At 40.4% G+C, this 27,009-nt stretch overlaps 1 protein-coding gene across 2 annotated transcripts in view; it reads right to left on the minus strand.

Moving 5' to 3' along the window:
* VSTM4 (V-set and transmembrane domain containing 4) overlaps positions 1–27,009 on the minus strand; it is a 55,115-nt gene that overhangs the window by 9,235 nt on the left and 18,871 nt on the right. Inside the window, exons 5-8 of one of the 2 annotated variants that reach the window (XM_075025985.1) lie at positions 26,310–26,343; positions 20,200–20,312; positions 19,283–19,344; positions 3,424–7,311 (exon numbers count right to left, since the gene is read on the minus strand). In XM_075025985.1, the coding sequence (XP_074882086.1) occupies positions 7,186–7,311; positions 19,283–19,344; positions 20,200–20,312; positions 26,310–26,343 (335 nt within the window). In that variant the 3' untranslated portion in view covers positions 3,424–7,185. Of the gene's footprint in view, positions 1–3,423; positions 7,312–19,282; positions 19,345–20,199; positions 20,313–26,309; positions 26,344–27,009 lie in introns of those variants that run through there. The other variant, XM_075025986.1, reaches the window with a different exon arrangement.

The following is a 27,009-nucleotide window of genomic DNA, read 5'->3' on the forward strand; positions in this document are numbered from 1 at the left end:
GAGAACTTTCCCTGTTTCAGGTCAGAAATTGTCTCCTTGTTCAGCTTGGACAGGAGACTCTAAGGACTTTGTTTCTCCCTTGTACACCTGTTCCCTGGCCAAGAGGGACAATGAAAAGTCATGCTCCCATAGCTACTCCAGTTTTGGTGGGATGCTCAGCTCTCATGGGGGGAGCGCAGGGATTAAGCCACTGCAATGAACAGTGCTCTCCGGCCACTCCTGTGCTCAGTCCATTCCCCATGGTCTCCTGGCTGTGGCAGTCTCTAGTGGAGAGGTGGTGATAAGTTAAATCTCTTCTGCCAATGTCTATGTCTTTATACCCCCTTATTTTACTGACACTGCTGGACTAACCAAAATGAAATGCAGTCAAGGTGTAGTCGTTTAAGTTCCCATCTTTGACTGTCGCAGTTGCAGAGCGCCAGATCCGGGAAGCAAGCAAAAGGCATATCTTTATTGTGACAGTGGGACCATGCATGTTGTAAACAAGGGATTCCAGTAGCGTTATTGAAATAACCATAGTTGCTGCCAGACTATGAGGTAATTTGGTTGGGAAGGCGAAACTCTGATTTGCTCCAAAGCCTTTGTCTGCCCAGCAGGCTGGCTTCTGCCTGTAACCTGGCATTTGTTGACTTTTGTTGTGTAGTGACTCAGTTGCCACCTTGCTGGGTGTAGCAGCCTGTGCTGTTCATGGTGGGTGTCTGTCTGAAGCTCCGTGCAGCTCTTGGCTCTTCAGAGCCCGATTATGAGCTGAATATATACTCTGTATTTGGGCTGTATATTTACAGGACCTTCCTTGTGGCAGTGCTAGGACTGTGATAAGTGGGAGGAGGCCCACTAGAAATCTACTCAAGCAGGTCTAATTGTACCAAATAGAACAGCTCAGTAGAGTGGAAAATAGTCCTTATATATCTACCCAAAGAAGATAATGACCTTTTAAATAACAGAAGCAATTTTATTTCAATACCCCAATTACTCTGAACTCTCAAATGTCAAAGTGCCGAGCACTTTCAAAATAACTTAATTTAGACATTTATAGCACTTAGACACTGCTAGTTTCTTATCTAACCTAATTATGGGTTGTACAGGAAATTGCAAAGCATCCCAATTAATGTTATTTTTTATAGTGATACATAGGAGTGGCCTTTGCCATTTGCCGTCGTCATGTGCACAGTGATTTACTAATTCTGGCTTTTGAGTTAGCTCCCTGGCAGGACACAGCTCTACTCTTCTCTGGCTGTTCTTTGAGAGCAAGCAAGGAGGAAGTAGAGGTAGAAGTGAGCATAGCTATGTTTGCCTTAGGGATTTGAAGGACACATGTTCCCGTGAGAGCAGAGTGCCATTGCAAAGCAGGACCATTTAAGGCGTAGGGGTGCCATGTAGAATAATGATGGCTGGCTGTCAATCTTGTTGATCCTCTCTGATCTGAGTACCTAGGCCAGGATTCTCCACTTACTTGTCTCCCACAGAACTAGTGCAGGGGAATGAGATTTGTAAAGCTGCTTAACTGGCTGCCTGAAAAATCCCTTCACAGATGGTGCTGAGCAGTTTTCCTTCTAGTTTCTGTGCACAGCAGGCAGAATCAGAGGTGGAGGAAGTGGTGTAGCACCACTGAGCAGCATCCAGTGATGCCTTGTTTGCTTTTATGGTAAGTGGAGGACATGCATCACATTACCATGTTTGAAAGTGATAACTGTTGCACATCCCCATGTCTTTTTTGCCCTGTATGTTTTACGTGATGCCTTGGTTCTGTGCTGTACTCCCCCCCTGGTGTCAGAGAGAACTGTTAGTAGTCAGAGAAGTTCCTGCATACCTCCTCTTTCCTGAGGATAATCCAAAAGATCAAGAGCTAATTTCTCAAAGATAGATGTGGGGCTGTGGGTAGCTATGTACTGTAGCTGCTGTCAGCTGTGCCCAAGACCATGCCAGTCCAGAAGAGGAAGGCAAAAGCCCTCAAAGGTGATCTTGTCTTGTGCAGCTCTGTGCACAGAGCCCTAATGCACTGTTGCATTCTCATTCACTTCCTTCTGGTAAAATATTGCTGCAGACAAGATAGATAGGACTTTAACATGGTTTAACAACTCAAATTAAATCCAAGAGGGAAAGTTTTTAGTTTGACTCAACAGCTTGCGTTCAAGAGGGGCACAGGGAACAGGCACGCAGGAAGCTAAGAAGTCCCTTTGCCCAAAGTTTTTCCCTAGCCAGGACCAGAACCCAAGTGAGCTTGCCTGGGGACCCTGTGCACAGGACCTCCTACTTCCCTGGTGTGAGATGCAGGAGAGTCCCAGGTCCTGCACAGCAGGGAGAAATGCAGTTGCAGTGACTAGCTGTGTTATGTACTAAAATGAAAACCTGAGCAAGTCTCAGCTGGAGGCTCGAAAAGGACTGCCAGAACATTTCTGACTGGGGTAGTCAAAGACTGAAAAGCCTCTCATGGGGTTTGCATACAACCCAGCAATGCTGGTGAGGAACAGGAGAGACTTAACACAATATGGTGCCAAGATGGGTAGGACTCTTACCCTACCTATTGCTATACAGTCAGTAGAGCACACTGCTTCAGCATTTAGCCTCTGAGTAGAAATGCTGGAATATGGAACTGCTGTAAAGTTTGCTGAAAGAGCTGGGGCAGTCAGGGAGAGGGGTTGTTTGAGATCCACATGTTGGAGCTATGTTGTGTTTTGTGCAGGTGTTTCAGCAGGTGTTTTCCCATGTGGGCTGTGCTCAGAATGGGATCTGGGAAGCCAGCTCAGAACCCAAATCTAACGAGTCCCTGAATTTCCAGGGCTGTTTTCTCTGGAATAATTTGTTAATCTTTTCCACAGAAGCAGCGTTGGGAATCATTTGTTCTTTACAAGAGGAAAGCCTGACAGAATTGAGGTTGTCAATTCTCTTTTCAACTTTCCTTTCAATAGTCTTCAAATATGGGGAAGCCTGTTAGGAGGAAAGGGAGATGTTCTGGATGTCTACTGGGGAAAAGGCAAGAAGATATAGCCTATATGCTAGGAAGCATTTTGAATGATTAGGGCTGTGGAAATGGATGGTGAGAAGAGTATGGAACCTTATCATCGTAAGTTTCTAAGAAGAGGTTAGACCAACCTCTACCAGGTTAAGTCAGGCTGAGTTGGTCCAACCTGGAGATAAAGTAATAGACTAGCTGACATCTCAAAATATGTTCTATCTCCATTTTCTCTTTTTTTTCCAAGAGGAATAACACAAACTTAGAGTATTCTATTGACATGCAGTTTTTCAATCTACCCCGCCTCCCAACCAAGGTAGTAAAATGGGGTCAAACAAGGTGATGGAATAAAGTACACCAAATGAGTATATTTCAGATTAGTGCAGGAAACTCAGAAGAGCAACTGTTATGCAGCGGAATTTAGGAATTTTATGTTTTACCCTGGCAAGTTAGACAGAAGCCAAAAAAGGGTCTTTGCTCCTTGATGTCACTCACCAGAGGTGTTTTGGAGAAGCCCTCAAAAAGCAGAATTTGACCTACAAATCAAACACCAAATGAGACCTCATCTGGTCTGACTTCTGCTATGCTAGCAGAACCTGGCCAAACCCTGGCTAAGTACAAAAGTTTATTGAACTTCTTAATGAAAAGAACCTCACAATTATGTTACAGTTTTTCTAAAACAAATAATTTGCTTGTAATTACAGAGATAATGACATTCTGACCACACCTACCAATTAGAAAGTTGTAATAAAGAGTAATAAAACACCTTTTCCTTGGGCTGCAGAATCAATCCCCACACAGCCCGCAACACTAATATGATTTACTCCTATTTGCTGATGGAGGATTCTAGTAATAAAATTTAATGTGGAGGAACAAGGTGCATTTAACCAAAGCTGTAAACATCTCTAATTCTATTTAAAGCTATAGGATGCAGTACATTAACATTTAACAATCTGATACTAAATTGGCATGAAGCTAATAAAGCTGTATTTGTCAAAATTTCAGCACTAGCCCATGTTTTACCAATGACAACAGAAGGAGTAACCAAAATAGTATGACTCAGCAGACTCCAACTGCTGCTTAATAAGGTATTAAGAGTCTTCATGGGAGCTCCTGTCATAAAAGAACAGTGGACCACATTCAGCTCTGCTGTTTTGCTGAAGCCAGACGGAGTTAGGCCAGACATTAATTCGGCCTTGCCGTTCCTGTTAGAAGGAGCTAAATCCAATTTATTCTGCATTTCTCCCACCAAAGCACATCATACTCTGTGAAACTTTCTTCTCGGTAGTCTTTAAAGTGTGTGTACTTAAAGATGTACAATTAATTGCAAGGTAAAGGATGATGTTTTTCTTTCTCCAATGATATGATCTGACATTATTAAATCTGGGTGGATGCTGCATAACAAAAGGCATAGGAAATGTCTAGTCAGGAAGATGGGTGTTCTCCTAAGTAGTATTTCTGGCCTCCTTTCGCTCAGCTGGTCTGTTGCCTTTCAGGGTTCTGCTGTCATCTGAAGTCAGTCACAAATGGAAAAAAATTTAAAATCATGGAACTTCTGCAAAATGAAAAATTCAATTGCCACCTATTGGGATTGTCTAAATGCTGAGTATGAGATAAACATATATCCTCGAATTGTTCTCTAGCAAGCAATAAATCCTACACAGACTGAGAGAACTTATTGCACCAAAGAAGGTAATTTATTTAGCTCAATTAACTATTATTTTGGGGAATTAGATATCAAATATAAACAAGAATATATAGAATATTAATACACAAAGAATGGTATTCATTAAAATACTGGGCTTAAACATACAGTAGAGGATTTTTCTGAACAATGGGCACAATGGCCAGTTGTATGTAAAAGGAATGTTTATATACATCAAACTTTAGAAAGTTTTCACAACTAAGTGATCAACTCATTAATGTGTTAGGGTTTTATTTTTAATTCCAAAGGAATCACTAATAAGTTCTATTTATATATACTATATATAGTATATATACTATACTTTTCTGAGGCCTTCCTTACACCTGTCTGCATAAGCGATGTCCTCTCTGAATAGTCAGTTGAACTCTGGCTGTTCCAAAATTGATCCCTGAATGTTTGATCACTCTTTAGCACCAATTTCTTTTTGGTCAATGAATTGATTGCTGTTGTCATTGAAAGTCCATCACCCAATCAGAGGACAAGGAAAGATACCATGCCCTTTTGGTGTGTGATTAAACTCCTGGGATAATGAAAATGCAAAACAAACATTTTCTTGACAGCTCACAAATGCAAACATTAAAAATGCAAATAATTACTAGCAAACCTCTTGATAAAAGCTAGCTTTAGTTTGGAAAGAACTGTTTTGATGAGGGACTAGAATTGGAATTTGTACTGTACATAATGGCCAAGCTTTTCTTAAATTCTCTTTTTTATACAAGAGATTTTTATCTAACATGGAAGCAGATGACTGTATTTTACATTTACACATCCTGGCTATACAGTAACATTATATATGCTGCCTAATTTCTATCCCTGTTCAAAAAAGTTAAAAAGCAGTTTATACAGACTCGCTTATTCTGGTAAAACCCTCCAAAAGGCAGCGTTGTGCTCTATCCCTTTGTTGTGTGTCCCCATCCCTGCATTGTCAGCCCTGCCCAACACTTCTGTGCTCCCATGCAGTAACAGGAATAAGAGCATGAGTATTCCTGCGATGGTTCCCAGCTGTGCTCTGAGCCCCGGTGAGAAGTTGCTGTATCACTAAAAAAGCCTGACCTGTAAAGGAGGAAGCAACTTGGATCACCTTGGTGAGGATTTCAAAACCCAAGGCCTGCGAGTGCTACTCCAAAATCCACACTGGATACTGCTGAATGAGTGGCCTGTCAAGCGGCTCCCTCCCAGACCTGGAGAGGACCTGGCACACGACAAATATCAGATCTCCATGGCCTGATGGTGAGCTAAAGAGCCCATGTTTTTATGTGTCCATTAACTCTATGGTTACTCGAGGGCTAAAGCTTCTCAAGGGCTAAAAGGTGTTGGGTACCCAACTCACCCTGAGCTTTGGTGGAATTTGGGCATTGTAGATTTAGAAGCTTGAAAACATCAGTCTAGCTATCCTTCATGACTGAAATGCCTAGGATGCCACAGAATACCCCATTTTCCAGGAATGTGTATCAAAGGAAAGGGAAGAATTCCTTCTCAGTTATCAAGAGGTGAAGAAAGAGGAAGAGTATTTTGTGCTCTCACATTAGGCTCATTTCCCTATCTCCTGAGCCCTGGTCTTTCCAAAGAAATAACTCCAACGTAAGTGAGCAGGGTGTTAACGGAGTCTGCTCCATACTAAAGGAGAAGCTGTGTGATTTTTCCTCTAGATCAGCAGCTCAGTAATGTAGGCCACAAGAGGAAACTGTTGCAGGTTTGGAAGCACCAATCTAAATCAAAGCCAAAAGCAGTGTCCTGGTTCTGTCAAAGTCTTTTACTTACTATCAAGTTTTTCCTACTCCCAACCAGAATTTTAAAAAGATCACATCCTGGAAAATGATCCCAAGCTACAAATATTCTTCCTTAAATTATTGGGGTTTAACTATGAATGTTTCTTTTGGATTATTTTGAAATGTTTGTTTTCAAGCACTTAAGAAGCACTTTACTAAAAGTAACATAAGTTTTTAAAGACAATGTCATTTAAAAGGGAATTTGAAAATATAGAAACCAAACCTTTTTATAACTATTTCTGCAGGGAAACAAAAGAAAAAGTAGTTTTAGCTTTTCCTTTGCTGCGAAAAAAAGTCTCAGCTTTACTGAGCTAATATTTTTCTGATGGAAACAACAGCATTCAATTGACAAATTTCCTGGTCAGTGGTCTTTGTCTTCAGAAGCAGGCTGATGTGCATAGATCCTGCTACTAGTCCTTCTGAGGCTTGCTAAGATGTTGACGTTTGCAGCTGGACTTGTCACATTAGTATCAAAGAAGGAATAATGTTTGGTATTGAAAATGCCCTAGGTGGAACTTCAGTCCATTTAAAACAGGGGCGCTGAACACTATGAAGGGTGTCTCTTGGATGCCACTTGTAGACCAGCTGCTTTTTCTATGATTACTTTCAACTACATTTTGTTTAAAAGTCTCATAGAAAAATAGAAGTGCATGAATGGAAATAAAAAAATAAGGACATTTGTATGATTTTTATAAATAAACAGCACAGCAAGAATTAAATAGAACACAGACAAAGGCCATTTATACAGGCATGAACTATTACAGCTTGTTCTCCTCAAAGAGTATCTGTGCATAGACTGTCGTACTGGGAATGCCTTTGGCTTCCTGAATCGGCTTCATAAGTTCAAGTTCAGCGTATGTTAAATTCTCCTCTGCGATTTTTGGCTAGGAAACAGAACCAAGAAATTACAGTTATAATGTCGTTACCACTGAATATAAATATTCTATAGAATGGGCTATATTTCTTCTCTCACACATGCTAATTCTACTATGCTGTTAATCAGCACTAGATTTAGTTGATAGAAGATGAAATTAATATTAATAATAAGAAACAGGAAATAGTAGGATTTTCAGGTTACTTTCCAATTTCTCTTCGCTTCTCAAACACTGAACATTTTAATTGGACAATTCAAATACTGCAAATTTGAAAGATGTGTGTTAGCAAAATGTTCAGCCTCTTTAATCCTAAATTTCCCAATTTAATTTTAGTTATTGCAGATTACACAATTTGAAATATATATGCCAGATTTGCTTCCTAGCTGTACACATTGGACCAGTTACATCTCTAATCACAGCCACTCACAGTATCTCTCAATATGTTTCTTAACAGAACCAAAAACCATGTTAAAAGTATGCAGAAGGCAGCAAAAATGGATAGAATTGAGTTACTGTAATTCCAATGTGATTTCACCACTTTTGCCATGCTATAGATGAGTTCAGAGTTTAGAACAAAGGCCATACCACCAAAGCCATCTCATGTATTACAGTGGTTGAGTTTTAGACTTAAAACTATAAAACTTAGCTAAGAGAGATTTTATCAAGACAATTTACTGAACAAACTTCACGTGGGTAAGAGGATAGCTTCCTACTGCTATTGGGGACTTCATCCAGTCTCAGAGTGGTGGCTTAGAAGAGGAAAGTCTTGTCTTGTGTTCCTTTGTGTGTGTTGGCTCATCAGCTGGGAGTGGGTTATTCATAACAAATTCACCTCAGAAAATGTAGCAACAAATAAAAGAGTTGCTGTGGAATTGTATGTGGGGCCCTAGTACTTGAAATAGATTTCAGTTCATCTGTAGAAGATTAAAGTCTGTGCTTCCTGAAGAAGGGTGAAGTGCTAAGGCCCTGTGCAATTGAAGAACTGGAGAATTTGTTCTTTTATCTTTTCAGGTACTGTGTTCTACCTGAATGTAACTGGTGTCCTCAAGTTTAAGCCTAAAAAGGACAATTAAAACAAACAAAAAAACATTTCAGCCATGCAAATTTTTGCAGTCACAAGACTATACCTCATAGAAAAGGTAGCATCTCTAAGACCAAGAAAGGCTTTGCCAGTTGTAAACTGAAAACTGACTCAAAGTTCATAAACCAAGATTTTTCCATGCAGTATTTAAATGTTATAATGAAGAAATTGACAATATTTTTCAATGCCAAGAGTTTCCTTTATGTTTTATTTACTGCTATTTATTTCTTTCTGATTTAACATAAATGATTCCTGTTTCCTTGAAATGTGTTTGAATAAATATTATATTGCCTTCTGGCTAAAAAGATAAACATCTAATATCCTCTGAAATCAGTCCCTGTGCTCCCTTGCTTCCTGTCTTTTGCACTGCTCTGGAATCCTCTCATTTTGCCTTGACAGTTGCTCATTGTTTCCCCTTGGGTGGATCAGTTTACACTTTTCCAGCATTAATTTAATCTTATTTCTTCTCTGCAGATCCAATCCTGAAATACTTTGTGCAGCTGCTGCTGCAAGTGGTGTCGTTGAAGTCAGTTGATCTGTGTGTGTGAGTAAAGGCCATTTGCAGGCTGTCTGCAGGTCTGTAATCTTTGCATTTGATTATTCACATGGTTTTTCCTCCTCCCCTTGCATGGGTAGTCCTATTTGATCTCAGCTCCTAGTCCTCATTCACTATCAAATGCACCACTGTTGACTACACAGAAAATTTCCTGCTTTCGTTGAATTCTCTTGTGTAATGATGTAAAAGGATGTCCTGTGGATCCCAGCCTGATCTTGTATGTAACAGAATTAGAATCACACATTTCTTTTCTTTGTGTATCAGGACTGAACTGAACCACAGTGTTTAAAGACATCTGTCCTATCCTGGCTTTGGTGGCTTAAAGAGTTAGAAAATACTCTTGGTCAACTGCTTTGATACTTATCAATTATTACATTCCCCTCTTCCTTCTAGCCAGAGAGTATTAGCCTCAGTTTCTAGATGCTTAAGTTGTTTTTGCCTTTTATGGTATGTTAAAGATTCCTTTTGAGATCTCAAAACTATATGTGCCCACCTATTCAATAGGTAGTACAGAGGCTAAATACAGGAGTTGAGGCTGGACATCACAATAATGTCAGCAAATGTTGAAGATTTTCTTCTCAGTGTAATGATAGCTCACCTAGTCCCTATTTGAAGGTATTGGGAGTTTTACTGACAACTTCAGTGGATGTCACCTCAGACCCTCAATGCAGAATGATACAGTGCATGTGAAAAGCCTCCTAAAAATGAATCTGATAAAACTTTCAAACAAGCTGTTAGTCACTGCCAGAGTAAAACTCTATATCTCCTAAGACTGACCTGATACATCTTTTGAAGTAGAAATATTTTCATTGTTCTGTAGAAATCAGTTGCTCAGAGCAAGCTAAATCTGTATGTGCTTTCCCCTTTGCTGTTTAATTGTATTTCATGTTATGTTTCCATTTACAAAATGCCGCATGTCCTAAAATAGCCACCCCAACACCCAGCTCATGTAAATTTTAGAACTAAGATTTATGAAATCATATTGTCCAGGTGTTCTATTATATTATCTCAAAATTGCATTGTTTTCCAGTGTAGATTATCTCTTTATTCTTACTTTATTCTATTATGTTTGGATATGAAAAATAACACTAGATTCCCCAAAACAAGTCATTGGGCAGTAGTGGCTGATGTGTTGCTTTCATACATTTTTATGATGTTCCTATAGTAAACATAATTTAATAAAGCCAAAACACACTAAATAAATAATTGCATCTAGAAAAGCAATAAAACCAAATAAAATTAGTACTTTCATAAGTGGAAAAGGTACTTCAATTACTGCTACAAGCAACAGCACACCATAAAATGTGTAGAATAATTTCCCTTATGCATATTTCTAGTATGTAATAATTTGATTGAAAATATGAGGAAACACACAGGAGGTTCAAAATTGTGAAGGGTATACAGTTTTCAGCAAAGGATGCGTAATAACAGTGCATGGAAGCCAACACTACTTTAAAGTACCTATGGTAGCCAGGGTTTTATTCCATATACCCTTCTGTACTTCATTTATCAACCACATGTTTAATTTAATTTTGCTGGTTTGTTTGTCCAAAACCATTTTTTTTTGAACAGGCAGGGAAAGAAAACTAATTCTATGATTTCATATCTCATTTGGATTGGATAGCGTTTTGGCAGTGTAAACCTGGAATCCTGCCACCACCTCCTTTTTGGAACAATAGCGTGACTTTAATAACTGATGTTAGAGGTGGGACTGATACTAGGGCAGAAGAGGAAGAGACAGTGAATGACTGGCCATTCACCTCTCTCTTTCCATCCTGGCTCTTCACTTAGGATGTCATTGGGATTTCTATGGCTACAACCCCCTTTCCTGAAAAATTCCATCATTGTTCTAAAATAACATTGAAATGATTTCTTCAAATAGAATTCTATTCCAATGTGACATTTCTAGATACAGTCTTTATCTTGTATCTCTGTTTTCTCATCTTGGGATCACACACTTTGCACAAATACAAATTAGGAAGAGTCATCATTTTCCAGTGTATCTTCTGGCAAATGCAAAATGACCCCTCTTCCAGATTTCTTCCAGTTTAATTTTAGTTTATTCCAGTCACATGGGCAATTATTCAAATGAGTTCACTTATAGGAACATTTTTCTTAATAAACAATCTGCAAAGTCTATCATGTGAGTATTTATAGGAAACTAAAGTATGTGTATACATAGTTTTGTTTTTATTGAGTTTGTCCAGTATATAAACATGTTAGAAATTACCTAGAAGGGTTGGATTTTTAATGAAAATTACTCTGATTTTTATGTCATGATTACCAGGAATAAATTTAACTTGTCTGGAAAAAAGAACTGATGTCAACTTGCACTTACAGATTACCGCAATCTCACTGTTCCATGACCACGCCAGTTATCATGAAGATGACAAAATGAATGTGAATTTCTAATTTAAAAAAAAAAAAAAATTCCCCTGGTTCTAGTTTACCATCAAAAATAAGCAGAAAAGGGCTCAGTTCCCAGTTCACTTCAATCTTATATATTTTAGTGACTATTGCTGCAGACATTTGCCTTGGAATTCAGTGTCTATATGATGCATGTGATGTTTTTGTTTGGGATATGATGCAGAAGGATTTTAACATGGACCAGGGCAAGAAAACTGTTTATAGAACAAACTGAATTTTCACCTCTAAGTTCTCTGGATTTAACAAGCATATGTCCCAAGTTCCAGTCAGAGCTTCACAATATTTTTAGTAATCCTAATTTCCTGCAGCAAGACTTGAAAATGAAACCCCACCCTCACTGGCATGCCCTGTGCTCGTTGGTGAATCTATTAGGTTAGCAAGGATAAAACCTTGCCAAGTATGCATATGTTTGCTGGTTTGATTCCCAATACATGGCAAATTGCCACCTATGGACTGGCCATGCTGTGCTGTTGGGTGCACACTGCAGTGCCAGGGGGATGCTGTAGGAAATGTAAATGGGAAAGGTACAGAATCAAGAGGTGGTAGTGAGGGTTTTTTGATCCAGTCTCTAGGAATTGCACTCTTTTCCAGGTTACTCCACAGCACAAAGAAAGCAGCCCTGCCCCAGTGTCATGAAGTAGCTCTTTCTTAGCAAGCACATGCTGGAACTACTATTTTTTCTCTCCCTTTCTCTTGCAAAGGCCAAACTCGAATCTTTGGCCTTTTCCCTTTCATATTTGAGAAACATCCTGGTTTGTAGTCACACTCAGTAAAGAGCTCCACAGGAAAAATGCGGATAGGGTCCAGATGGCATGGCCCAGGCGCATCCTGTGTCCCCACCTGAGCACACTCAGTCAGAAAGTGTCTAGACAGGACTCTCCAGGCCGACTGGATGGGCTTTGGCCACAGGTACAGATTGTTGCTTCTTTCTGCTTGAATGCCCAGATGGGAGGAAAGTGCATACTGCGTGCAGCCTAAGGAAAAGGTGGTAGCCCATCTTTTCCTCTGGCTATCTTCTTTTCATAAGCATCCTTTTTTTGAAGCTGTGGGAGGGAATGGCATATGTCTGCCAGCTTGGCTATCACCGGAGGGTCAGTTATGGAGGTAAAGGCAAGAGTGTGCTGAAGTGAAGATTCAATATGTCTGGTGGACAGGCTGCAACCCCCTTGTGTGGGCCACCGGGACAGGGGAAGACAGCACGTGCTAGCAGTGAGGTTAGGCAGGATTTTGCAAAGTTAATAGTGAGAAAACTCACTGTACACTGTAACGTCAGAGAGAAAAGGATTAGCCTTTGACAGTCCTTTTTTTTAATATACACTGGAAAATCACTCTCTCTAGAATGTGTGGTCTTGTGCTGAAATCAGTAGTACTCCTCAGGGCCACAGATACACTTTATGCTCAAACCCTGTGAACTTTGGTGGGATGGCTCCTTCATTAAGGTAGTAACTTAACTCAGGAGTCAGAAAGAGATTTTTTTTTTTTTTTTTTTTTTTATCTTTAGTGCTTCGAGAGTTTACTAATCTCAGTGTCTTGACTGCAGGCAGAAATCCAGAGATTCCCCTGGAAGAGAGGAACTTCAAAAATTACTTCTGCAGACCTTCATGTAAATCTGAAGCTAGATCTGCAAGATGAGTTATCTCCTAGAAATGCAACTGTTGGCCAGTAAGAGTGCTGAAATATCAAGGGAGCTGTTGTCTTCGCAGTGCCAAAGCTGAGAAATACGACATTGGGAAATATGGAGAGTAGGAAGTATGACTTTTAGTGGCACTATCAGTTAAAAAGGACAGGTTGTTTCCATTAAGATGCCTATTTTTCACTCCCTAGAGTAAAAAATACTTCCCAGACTCCCTGAAAACAATATTTACAACAATTTGTGAAGCCTCTTTCAGCATTGCATCTCAATTTTGCTATTGAATCCCACAGAAGTGATGATAACAAAGTCAGGGACAAAGATGATTTACTAAGTCCCATTGAATGATTTTATTTTAAAGAAACAGAATCCCACAAATGTAGGGCAGGTAGTGACTCTGAGGGGTGAGCCATTCCACCTTTCTTCATTAACAGAATTAACTATAACTGGCAGAGGTTTGTCCAGCCTGTTTTAACAGCTTTTGGGGAAGAGCATCATCACATTTGCTAATGCTTTATTCCTTTTACAGTTGCAGAATTATTCCTAGATTCTAAACCAACATTGCTGGAAATCAGGTTGATTTCTTCTTATCCTCCAAAAAGGCCCAAGGAAGTAATTAAAGGTTTTCAGTTCTCTGGTGACACTTCTATTACTCCAAATGTCTTATCACACAAAAATCACCTGCTGTGGGATTTTGTAAATACACAAGTCTTGGCACAATTCCAGCAAGATATGTTATGTATTTGTACAAACTGTTCCTTCTTGGGAGTAAGGATAGCAACCTGTGATCTGAATGGGAAAGCAGGCATAACTCAGTAGTTATGAGTATGTTGTGTTCTGAGTGTCAACCTGAATGTGTAAATGATATTAATGTTCATATGGACATCTCACATCTTAAGGAGAGACTGGGAAAAAAACCCCAAAAAACATTATTCATCTCACAGATAGAGAAATTACGTGGACTGGATAGAAATATTCAAGAATCACAGGGAGTCAAGGAAAAAAATGTTTACGACTCCTTTGTATATCATATGTACAATGTTACTTGAAGTCTGTGGAGATCAATGATATCTTAAGAAAATGGGAACTTAAATCATCACCCATTGTTATATATTGTGGAGGAAACAACTCTTCTAACAGACGGTGGCATAGCTTTTAATTTAAAATCATCCAGGAGAAAGGAAGACCTGATTGTTGCCAGATCCAGAATCCACAGATTACTGAACAGATGTATTTCACTTCCTTTTTCTTTCTCAAGGAAAGGGCCACTACTACCTACAGGTTAAGAATAATGAGGAATCCCACTAGTTGCACAAAAAAACTGACTAGCCTACCTTTCCTAGCTAGTTTGATGCATATGGTACTGTCCATATTGCCCAGTTGAAACCAGGACAGGTATAAGACTGGTTTAAAGGACATAGTGCTTAATTGTAAGATGAAAAAGAAGACAGGGAAAAAAATCAGTTTGTGCATCAAGTACAATCTTGCAATGTGTAAATTTGCTCCCAGGTTGCAGTGAGGCTGAAGCTGCAGGACAGCAGGCTGGAGCCCAGCTTAGAAGGCACAAATTTCCCAGCAATCAAAAACCAAAAGCAGCTCTTTACATTTCAGAGCTCTGACGTGGTAATCAGACTGCAGACAATTCACTCGCACATCTAGACCCCTCTCCCAAAAGGACTCCAGGATCACTGCTTCTGATATACAGTGGATCTGGTTGGTTTGTTGTACAATGAGAAACGTACTCCTGAAACCTAAAAGTCAAAAGAATTTTTCAGGTGAAGGAAACTTAAGCTTCTGGGCAGCTTTAGGAGCACCTGTCTCCATTGCTTGATTCAGGAGTATACAACAATGTAGAACACTGAGCTAAACGTGTAATGCTGAAAGCTTGATTTTGCTGAGTACATGCGGATGATGAGACCAAGTCACAGCCTTCTCAGTTCCACAGGTGTCAAACCTATGTCAAGTTCCTGCTCAAAACAACACCCTTCTGCTTTGTGGACATGGTAGGAGCAGGGAAGCTGTCCTTCGAGTGAATATTTGCAAATTCCAGACTTTCAGACATATTACTCACTACAGAGTAAGCACTTTCAACACAGGGACTGTCCTGACCTGCACTGGCTGGCACTCAGCACATTGTCAGCACTTAGCCTATTATGGTATATAAGGATGGGATTTTCAAAGCTGCAGAAGGAAACCTGTGCTTCCCATTTCTGTTACATCTGTTAAAACCTGGGAATCCAGATCTCTGAACTGGCTTTGCAAATCTCAGCACAAAATACGTAAGTGGTGCCTAAAAAAGGCAGGCAGGTAGAATGCGTGCCCAAGGTTATGCTTTCACTCAAAGTTAACAAAATGAATTCCAGAAATTTCCCTCAGTCTTAGATAACCATAAGCCCTTCCTGTTTCTCAGGTAGCTTTTTCATCATCATCATCATCATCAAAAGAAAATCTCTGCAATGGTGTGGTGCCAGGCCACCAGTGATCCAATCCATGCTGAGATAAGTAATGTTGTCTATGCTGTATGAGGTAAAGGTAGAAGGATGTTTCTCCTAAATAGCTCAGCTACGGTTACTGAAAGCACTCTGCTTCAGAAGTCACAGAGGACCAATATGTATTCTGTGGTGGGGAACAACAGAAGCCAGATACACTCTGGTAAAGAGGTTATTCAAGAGGTTAGTCAGTGTAGGAACAGCAGAAGCCAACTCTTATATACTGTGTGCTTTACATGTACAATGTGTTTGAAGAACTAAGCCCAAGGGGATCATTTGTAATACAGGATATACCTACTTGATTTCAAAGTGGGATGATTATATGACTTAGCAGAGGCCACATAAGACAGCAGCAAAATCAGAAAGGTTCCTATAGCCTGTCTTATCTGTGCAGGTATTCCTCCCCTTAAAATTTAGTGTGAAAATGATGAAGTCAACAAAAATTTTGCATAAGTAAAGATTGCAGGATTTGGTCTAACCTGAAGTCATGTCCTTCCCATTGGCTCTAGTGAATCACACAGGAGCTCCTAAGCTTGGTGGTGCAAACCTTCATGAAAAGACACTGAAACCTTTTCATTTAGATGATGTTCTATAACTGGCACTCTTGGGCTATGACAACTAATCTCTAGGAAGCAATGAAAGACTTACCAGAAAATTTGGTTGAGGAAGTATAAGATTTATCTCTACCAACTCAAAGGGCTAAATACTTAAGGCTATAGCAGAACAGCCCTTAGAGAGCACAATTTGTGGGTCCCCAGAATTTTGTTCTTCCTAATGACTCTCTGTACTTCTTGCATGCTATAAAACCCATCCCTTTTTGCATTTCAGCATCTCTATTTCCTTTGATCTGTACACATTTCTCATTGATGCTAATAGAGAATGACACTGATGGGGAATATTTTTGCAACAAGGGGAGCATAGAATTGTTATTCTGGCTAAAGCAAAAGCAATATGACTTAAGCAGAGTTTTTAAAAGGCTTTACTCAAGGCTGTGCAATTGAACACAATATTAGGCTTTCTCTCGTTTCTGTTTTTGGGGGTTTTTTGGTTGTTTTGTTGTTGTTGTTGTTGTTGTTTTTTAATTTTCATTGAGATTACGTCCATATTTTATCCAGGTTATTGTGTTCTTGTAAAATTATACTGCAACCCACTCTAGCACGTTAACAACAAAAGAAATTCTCTAGCTTATTATAAACATCTTTCAAGAAACCAGAAACACATGTCCTCTGGAAATAATTTTGCTGGTATTTAGGTTATTACAAAAAATTTCCCAAAACACTGGAATTATTTTGTAATGTTCCCTGATACTCTAGTTTGTTTGCTTAGGTTTTCTAGAATATTGTCCTGGTGCCCCGGTGTGGTACCTTCCTTGGATTGCACAGGGAAGCTGCAGAAGAAGTTGAGAAACTCAGCAATTTGAGTCTGTCTTTGAAGTGAGGATTACCTAGTAACTATGTTCTATCAGTGAAAAAGGACCTAGTGCAGACACCAGCTGTGCAATAACTACAGTTGGAAAGAAAAAATTATTTTATCCTGCAGAGATTTGGCAGGACGATGATAATACTTTTTTGCCCCAAAGTAGACTGAAGATTTAAAATCCGAGAAATTTTTGAGAATTAAAAAAATGGGGAGGCAAGTTTGCTGAAAAGCAATAAAATGTTTCATTTAAATGAAGTTGATATGTCTTTTTCTCTGTAATTATTACAATTTTGTATCTTTGTTGAAACTTCTTTTACTTCAATTAGTCTGATTTCCTCACCAAAAAATCATTTAAAAGCAGAAAAAATGGATTTTTTTTTTCTTTTTTCTGAGAATACTGTAACATAGAGGTTTAACCAACTGTGTTGTAAACGGAGGCAAGAGGAACAGAAATGGGAAGCAGCTCTGGGGATTGTCCTGCCCAACTTCTGGATGTGCCTTAAAGACTGACTTGTGTTTAGTTTACTTTGTCCTTTATTGCACTTCATTGCTAGGTGAGTTTGGGTCTGGAAAATCCTTTGGATGGTATTTGTTGGATTACTTTTTGACTTAAAACTAACTCATGTCCATAGATCGTGTGTTTTCTGAAGGCTGTGATGTCTCTCCAGGCGCACTCTGAGGTGAAAAATGAAAGGGAAAAGAGCAACATATGGAAACAGCTGCCAGACTCAAGTCCAACAGCAAGGCATTAAAACCGAGTCTGCTGGCTGCACGTAGCATGTGGCTCCTCAGTGACACTAGGGAAGACAAAGGTGATGCCATTGTTTGAAAAGGCTTTATTCCTGCCCACCACCAAAGAGTTTGAACCTTGACTGGGGTTGTGTAGCAGGAAGGGAAAAGCCAACAGCTATTTGTGGCCCTTATCCTTGGATTTATTCCAGAAAGAAAAAGCATCTGGAAACAGATTTACCTCAAGTGCAGCATGTGTTGATGTGCTTTACTGACCTGCAGGAAGAGTCTGAGTGCTTTAACTACGAGAGCTTTTCCTAGGAGGGCTGAAGACTAACCGATTTCTGATGTAGCTGTGTGTCTGGGCACAGTGATTAATGCAGTGTGCATGCAGCAAAGGGTGGCTGTCATACCCTGATGCCAAGTGCTTTCATCTGTGTCTTTGTCCTCTTAGGATAGCGTTGGCCTGACACAATTACCTACATGGATGTAAGTTTTTTTTCATGGACTTTTAAAACTCTGTCTTTTCCTCTACTGAAACCTGACCTGTGTGAGCAGAGCCTGGCCAAGGTGCAATCCCTGCAGGACCAGCAGAGGAGAGGTGAGCTCCATACCCAAGCAGCAATAAAGCCTAAGATTTTTAGCTGAGCTGTTCTGAAGTCACCTCGTGTTATGCCCAGGTATCCTGGGTTGTACCCTAACCATGCTTAGAAGGGCAGAGGTTCTTTCCTGACAATTGGTGGGAAGGTTCCCAATTCTAACCCTCATCTGAAAGTGAAGCCATCACAGAGGTGTTTGGGTTATTCACATGGTCTAACTTTAGGCACCCACCTTCACCTAAGTTAGGGAGTTAGTCACTCTGGGCTCTCTCTATTGCCAGAAAAGTGAGAAAGGATCCCCAAAAGGCAATTCAAAGCATCTAGTCTGAATTGGTAGGAGGATCAGGCTCCCACTCTAACTCATCTCGCTTTCTATTGACTATATAGGGACCCTAGCAGACCACACTGTTTATATAGCCAGATGAAGTTAGCTGGTATAAAACTCTGTTTCTATTACCTTTGGTACTGTTTTGTTACTAAAGCAGAGAAACATCTTTCCACCTATTTGATTTATTTGGTATGTATCTGTGGGGTTTTTGTTTCAAACAGAAACTCATATCCAACAGAAACTGTCATATGAGGGGTTTTTTTCCCCTTAATATGATCTATATACATACATCTTATTCCTGCAATTCAGTTATTCCTGACTTACACCACTGTAGGGCAGAATCAGGCTCCCCATTTCTGACTTGGAAGTCTCAAAAGCCATGTGACCAGTACAGTTGTGATTCTGTCAGTAACTGGTATTTTTTCCAGAGCACCAGCTGCTAGAAGCATGTGAGAATCAATAGCAGGTTTCATTTAAGAACAGGCTAAATTTGTAGACACAATGACTGCTAGAAAGCTGGAAAACATGATCCAGTGTAACCTAATGCTCAAAATGAAAAGAGCCAAGATAATTCATCACTTGAAAAAGTATTACTTAGAAAAAGGACTTGTATGATTTTTAAACCAATGTATAGTTTCTGAACCTAGAGTTCTGGTAACAGTACAGCAATTGTATTGGGAGAGGAGAATATAGAGAAAATAATGTCAGAGAAAATTACTTACCAGGATCAATTTTCTTTGAGGTTTCAAGAGCTTGGGCTTAGGAAAATTATTGGCTATTGGAGCTACAGAAATAAATATTAAGGGATCATTTCATGTTATCATCATTCACTGTCATTTTTAGTATATGCATTAGCAATTTATAAATTACAGATTAATAGCAGATTAGGAGCAAATACATGTATTTATACTAGAATTTAACTGTATTTCATGTAACATATTTTACAATGAAACATAGGGTTTATGAATTAGAAAAATTCATAAGATTAAAGAATCTGATATGCAAAACATGCTGTTTGTGTGCAGAAGCCAGAGCAAATGTACTCCTTCAGAACTGATCACTTGTGATTCAACCCACAGTAAACCTTCAGGTCCTTTACCTCCTCTCTGCCAGTGGCTCAGCACTGGCAGTAGCGCTCAGAAAATAAGCCCAAGAGTTTGTGAGACTGTCCCCAGAGGCAATCGCAAATGCTCTTTAAAAGTGAGGTCCCCAAGAGATTGATCTTTATCTGCTCAGCTAGCTTGACTTCTCAAGTGCACCTGCAATTTTAAGAGTGCAATGTGCTGGCTTCCCTCAGTCTATGCCCAACATGAAATTTCATCCTGCCTAATTTTAATCTTCTCTTTAAGCAGGGTGAATATTGCTACAGAGGTTCCTCTCTCTCCTTTGATTAGTGGGAGCTGAGACCTCTTGCTTGGACTTGGTGACTAGCTTTGCAATAGCCAAAGCTGCAGGGAGGTGAGAGCCTGGTCACAGCAGCAGGCATGGGCCATTTCTTCCCCCACCGATGGGAGTGAGCACAGGTCACCTCACAAGCAGAGTCAGTGGCAGAGTGCAGGAGTCCTGACATCCCGCACTCTGTTGTCCCTCCATGGCTGTGCTCAGGATTTGTAATACGTCTGCATCTCTGTTTTCATACCTTTTGCTGGGATGGCTGGTGGCTGCTCCAGTTTCTCTTTCTCTTTCTTTTTCTTTACCTTCTTGGGCTGTAGAGGGGACATGCTTGTCACACTGGTAACTGTCTCCCCAGAGCTGCAAAGCAGAGACCCATATGTGAGGGCAAAATGAAGGCAATGGAGGGAAAGACAGTTTGTCCCAGTGAGTTCATGCAAACACATCACCTTCTACTTGTGAGAGTCCCTGCCCAACAACTTGGATTTTGACCTGGGGATATACTGAAAAGACTCTTACAGGGGTTGAAATGCTCTGGGTCTTGCATTTTTTTCAGCCATAGAGCCTGGCTGAGAAACTCAGGAGTCTGATCTGTCCTGGTGCAGAAAAGGCAAAGTGTCAGTTTAAACAAGACTCATTTCATAGCTTCTGTTCCTTAAAGACATGTATGACCCCACTGCTGCACCCAGGATGAGCTTGTAACTGTATGTCCTGGAGGGCCAGAGGCACAGAAGGGTTAGGTGACTTGCATAAGCTTACACAGAAAGCATACGGCAAAGCAAAATCTTTGCTGCAGTTTCTGGGCTAAGACTGGCTGAGGAGCCAGCAAGCCAGGAGGATGTGCAGCATGTCTTCAGACAGCTCACAAACCCACATTCAAAAAAACTAGCTTTTTAAAAGAGGTCAGTGTGCTCAGTACATATAAAATGGAGAAACCATGCCCCAGTCTCTAAACTTGGGCATTCTCCAGTATATCTGTGCTGAAAAAGCACTAGCAGGTATGAGGGAAGAGTACAGGCTACATTGTAAACAGACTCCAATCCAAGAAAGCTTCTGTGTTTGGACTATTATGGATTAACATTGTCTAAGTCTGGGGTTTTTACCCTTAGCATCTCCCAAAGCCTGAGGTTGTAAATCCTGCTTTGAATCATAGAGTGGTTTGGGTTGGAAGGGACCTTAAAGATCACCTAGTTCCAACCCCCCTGCCATGGGCAGGGACACCTTCCGCTAAACCAGGTTGCTCAAAGCCCCATCCAGCCTGGCCTTGAACACTTCCAGGGATGGGGCACCCACAACCTCTCTGGGAAACCTGTTCCAGTGCCTCACCACCCTCACAGTGAAGAACTTCTTTCTTACCTCTAATCTAAATCTACCCTCTTTCAGTTTAAAGCCATTATCCCTTGTCCTATCACTACAGGCCCTACTAAAAAGTCCCTCTCCAGCTTTCTTGTAGGCCCCCTTTAGATACTGGAAGTCCACTATAAGTTGTCCCTGGAGCCTTCTCTTCTCCGGGCTGAACAACCCCAACTCTCTCAGCCTGTCTTCATAGGAAAGGTGCTCCAGCCCCTTGACCATCTTCATGGCTCTCTTCTGGACTTGCTCCAACAGGTCCACGTCCTTCTTATGTTGGGGGCCCCAGAGCTGAACACAGTACTCCAGGTGGGGTCTCACCAGAGTGGAATGGAGGGGGAGAAGCACCTCCCTCGACGTGCTGGTCGCACTTCTTTTGACACTGCCCAGAATGCGATTGTCTTTCTGGGCTGTGAGCACACATTGCTGGCTCATATTCAGTTTTTAATCCATTAATAACCCCAAGTCCTTCTCCTCTGGGCTGCTCTCAATCCATTCTCTGGCCTGCTCTCAATCCATTCTCTGGCCAGGCTGTATGTGCAATTGGGATTGCCCTGACCCATGCGTAGGACCTTGCACTCGGCCTTGTTGAACTTCATGAGGTTTGCACGGGCCCACCTCTCAAGCCTGTCAAGGTCCCGCTGGATGGCATCCCTTCCCTCCAGCGTGTCAACCGCACCACACAGCTTGGTGCTGCCAGCAAACTTGCTGAGGGTGCACTCAATTCCACTATCCATGTCACCGACAAAGATGTTAAACGAGGGCTTGGATACACAGTCATGTTGCAGCGATTGTCACCGTGTGTCAGCTGAGCTATGGTAAGTGACTGTGCAAGTGCTCCTAGCTTGCAACTAACGTGAAATGGAATTGCATTGGCTTAACCAGTAATGAAAGAAATCTTAACTTACAGCTGGGGTGGGAGGAGAGTGTTATAGCAGTTAGTTATGATGACTACAGTGGTGGAGGTGACTTGGTAAGCAGCTGTTGCTCAGATGCATCTGACCATGTGCTCACCCTGGGAAAGATTAATGCAGTATGGTTGTGGGGACCTTTCTGTTCTGTGCTGGTGAGTTACACCACACAATGGGATCCCACCTGGGTCTCCACAGTCATTACACCGACAACACTGGTTTCACTGAATTTTAAATCATTTGTCCCAAGTTCCTGTTCCTCTCCAGGTTCTTTTGCATAATGAAATATTCTCTTTATATTAATAGAATAAAATATTCAAACTGGGCCAAAGCCTTAATGAAAGTTAAGATGTCTCGGCTATTGCTCACACAAGAATAACAAAATAACAGACATTATCATTTTACACAGCTGTAAATCCAAATGAATGTCACTACCATTGGTAAAATCACTCTGGATTTACACTTGCGTAGATTACAAAAAGACTCTGGTTTGCTGATTTTCCTGAGTTTTGTTCCATGTACTCAGTCCAAAACATAGGTTTGCAGCCAAACTTTTTTAAAGTGTTTAAAAGGTAAAATATTTTCATGATTTATAAATAAATCACATCAATTATGTAAAGTGAGGGTTGCATTAAAATAATTTCAAAGTCTGCCTGCACTATTGTGAACCTATCCCACAACAACCATTTGTTTCTACATTAAAATCAAAACATGAAATGGTTTAAAACCAGCAGGAAATGAAACTGTCCTGCCTGGCTCCATTGCCCAAACACAGCAAACTGCAAAGAACAAAGAATAGCAAAAAGGGGATGAGAATGATTTTTTTTAAATGTTTTTGGTTTTAATAATCCAAGGTCATTAAGGCAGATGTGTAGCTTAAAGATGCTATTATTCTGATATAGCTACTTTAAGCACAATACATGAAAAGGCTTAGTGTCAATTCATTGCCTTAGTTGTTATTCTTGCTTTGCTACTGAAAAAGTGAAGCTACAGAGAAATGTATTTGTGTCTTACACTTTTCTTTTAAATGCCAGGGCCATACAGGGTTAACTAATTCTGGGAGATACAATAACTGTACTTGCTGTCTTAGAACTAAGCTCCTCAAACCAAACAAGGAGGCTCAGAAAAGACTCCTTGGCTCCAAAACACTGCCTCTTTGTGAGCTTGTCTTGTTCTATGTCTAAAAGGAAAGTTAGTTTTTTATCTCCAGCTCCTCCTCCAGCCTCCTGGCTTCTATTTCAACAGTGTCAGATTGTGCATTTCTTGAAGAATCTAATGAGATTTTAGAGAGTAAGAAAAATACAGGAGTTTGGGGAAAAAACCTGTGGAAGATGTCTAGCAATCATGGCACTAGGACAGCAGTTTCCCTGGAGGTCATGGCTGTCCCAAGAGCTGGAAAACTACTACAATTTTGTCTTTACTATCCTTACCAGAGTCAAGGATATGGGACTTTTCCTGTTGTCATCTAAGTCAGTTATTTCCCACTGTCAAAGATCAGCAGTGGGATGACAAAAAATTCACTTGAGTGAACTGGGAGCTGCTTTGGTATTTTCCAAATAGGGGAGCTGTGTGAAAAGGTGCCAGGGGTGGACTGGGTGCTTGGTTCTGGTTCAGTCTGGCAGAACTTTCTCCTACGATGTTAGATTGGTACTGTGGAACCAAGTTGTCGAGATGGACAGCTTTCTGAGGTGAACAATTTTTTCACCTCAAATTATTTGTCTCCAGAAGAGCAGTCACTTAAGGACTGGAGCATTCAGGCCAAAACAAATACAAAAGACAGAAAAAAATAATTCCTATTTTCAAAGCTACATCTCCTGGGGTTTTCTGGATCTGAAAACTGACAAAATGATTTAATAACAAGGAAGATAATAAGAAGGAGCATATTTAAAGAAAAGAAAACCTCATAAAATGGAATTAGGTGGTTTGGAAAACCCAAAATAACTGTACTTTTTATTTAGGTATTTATTTTTAAAATGTGGGAAAGAAACGAGGTTTGGTTAACTCATTTTTTTCCTTAATTTGTTATTGGTCAAGTAGCAAACCAAAACCTAAACATTTACTTTGTTGTACTCAGGAAATCTGGATTTAATTTTCTTTTCTACCAAGGCCATTTTGTGAGACCGGGGGCAAATCACTTAGCTCTTTGTGCTTCAGATTCCAATTAAGTAAAAACATCATTATGATGTCAAGACATAAAATACTTTAAGATGCTTAGGTATTACTGCAGTGGGAGTACAGACACTTCTTAGACACCAAACTATTAATGTAATTTTGAAACTGGATTCTGCTCTGAGTTTGAAATATCACTGAGGGAGTTGGAGCTGAGCCTTTCTAATCAAGGCTGAATTTTGCACAGCATAGTCATTTGACTGGTAGGAATCTCATGCAAATTAGTTCATCAGTTTGGCCTAATGGATATTTAGACACTGGGTTTGGGTCTAAATGTGTTGAATTAAGTTCCAAGACAAGGAATGCGCAGGTGAAGAGAAATGAGTTTGAAGGAATTAACAGTTTGCGTTTTGAGCAGAGGGTGGAAAATAAATGGTACCAAGTGTGAAGCATAACAAAAATGATGATACTGGTAACACTTTCATAGCTATTTGATTTTAAAGCCCTGAAGTCGATGTGCCTTAGACATGCATTTGTGGGATCAGGGCTTTCATTAGCATATCTTGTCACACTGAAATATATGAAACCATATTTTTATCCATACAGAGTCACGCATTTCTTTCGCTTCCGGAGATTGCATTTTACAGTGAAGAAATCATGCTGGCTTGTTTTCCCTCTGCTATTCAGCCTCCTAAGTTTAGTGTTTGCCTTAATATCACTACCACATCATCTATTCCCAAAGAGGCAGATTCTGTAGTACGAGTCTTTTTATCCGACTGCCATGTTCCATTTTTTCAGTCATCTTTTCAGTCTGGTCTCATTTTTCTCCTCTTCTTGTGTTCTCTATCAATCTACTTTGATTTCCTCCTCCTCCCCCTTCTTTTTTTGTTTTTGTAATTCCAACTTTGTCCCAGCAGCTAATAAGGAAGGGGGAAGAGAAAGCATCCAGGGAAAAATGAAAACTGCTGAGCTGTGTCTACAAATTTTTGGTGTGGTGCAATGGCTGGTCAGGGTCACAGAACAAAGATCTTTCCATGAATAATGGAAGTTTCAGTTTGTACTGGCCCCTCCTGAACTCTCTGTTGCTTTGTTGCAACTTCAGTTACATCTGAGTGTAGTTTAGATTGAACACAGTGATAATCCCATGAGAATGCACTAAAAATTACACTATTTGAGGATCTAGGGTATGCTATACTTGGCTTTGAGTCTCATAGTATCTTAAAAGATACTATGAGAAATAGTATCTGTGATACTGGATGCAAATTACAAGGCTAGAAACATATGTTTTATGTCATTGAAAACTGGGAAACAGCTGTTCTATGTTGTTATGAGGCATCTCTCTTTAATCTTTTTTGTTTGTAAAATACTTCTATCATCTTTTTTTTTACTGCAGTTCCAGCACAATTTATATCTCAGGAAAATCATATGATGGAGATCAGTTTTATAGCACCACACAATCAAAAACTTTTGGCAGTCAGTGGTATTTAAAGGGACAGTGATTAATGACTGCAGCAGAAGTAGTTTTTTTCCCATCACTTGGAGTCTTCAGCTGGAAATAGACTGTGGGCCTTGAAAATCTGCTTTTGAGCCCCACTCCCTGTTCCTGCAGGCGGCAGTTACTGGGTAACATTGTGTTTTGTTCTATGTACCTGGATGGTCTAAGTCATTACCATCTGGTGAGGTTCTGGGAAACCCTAGAAAGCCACACAGGATGAAAGCAGGCTTCTCCAGAAAGCAATTGGGAGTCTCAAGGAGAGGCCTGTCACTGAAGCACCTGCAGGACCTGCAGCTACAGAGCCCAGGTAGATCTCCCTTACTATGCACAGCAGATATTGGCTTGCAGGCATGTTCATGAGTCATGGACCTGGGACATTTTAACCTCCTGTAGGCATTTTGGAAAACATTACTCATCTTCTTCAGCATACATAACAAAACAAAACCAGAACTCGTGCCTTGGGTTATAGTCAAGCGAAGTGTAATCTCCTACCTGTTCTGGGGGCATTTCACCAGGTAATGCTTCACTGTTAAAGAAACAAAAAAAACATGACTTCACACCAACACAGTTTATGAGTTACAAATGGTCAAAGCAGCTAGACCTGTGTTGCTGAGACTTTGGAGTTGCCAGATTGTTACACTGGGAGAGCTGCTAATCATCACAGTACATTATATTGTGCATTAAAATGTAGCCCGGCTCAAAGACATAGTTGGGCTTGGGAGAGGGAAATGTATCAAACACCACCAAAAATCTGCTGTGGAAGTGCTGGGCAACACACATTCCAGCAGTCAGCCCAGCCAAAAGTCAGCTTGCTAAGGAAAAGCACAGCAGGCCAGTAATTTTACTTTGAAGACTTTTATTTCCCTTGTGGTGCCTCTATTTATTTCCAGAAGCCTGAAATAAACCATTCACCCACAGGAGCCACTGCTGTTCCTAATGTAAGATAGATTGTGGCCTCAGGCATAAAGCGATTCCCTCCTGGGATGGGATCAGAGGTCCAGTCCAGCCACTATCCTGTCTCTGACAGCTGTATGTGTGAGCTGTATAAATCCTTCTGCTTCATATTCCTTTGAACCAGTAGTCCTGAGCAAGGGCAGCTCCCCTCCCCTGCAGTCTTTTAGGAGCCAGGGTTATTAAGATGCTCTTTTGTGGCTTAGTGGCTTCTGTGCTCTGCCCAAGCTGTGCTGAGGGT

This window comes from Buteo buteo, chromosome 4, assembly GCF_964188355.1.
Source record: "Buteo buteo chromosome 4, bButBut1.hap1.1, whole genome shotgun sequence".
In the NCBI taxonomy this organism is placed as follows: Eukaryota; Metazoa; Chordata; class Aves; order Accipitriformes; family Accipitridae; genus Buteo; species Buteo buteo.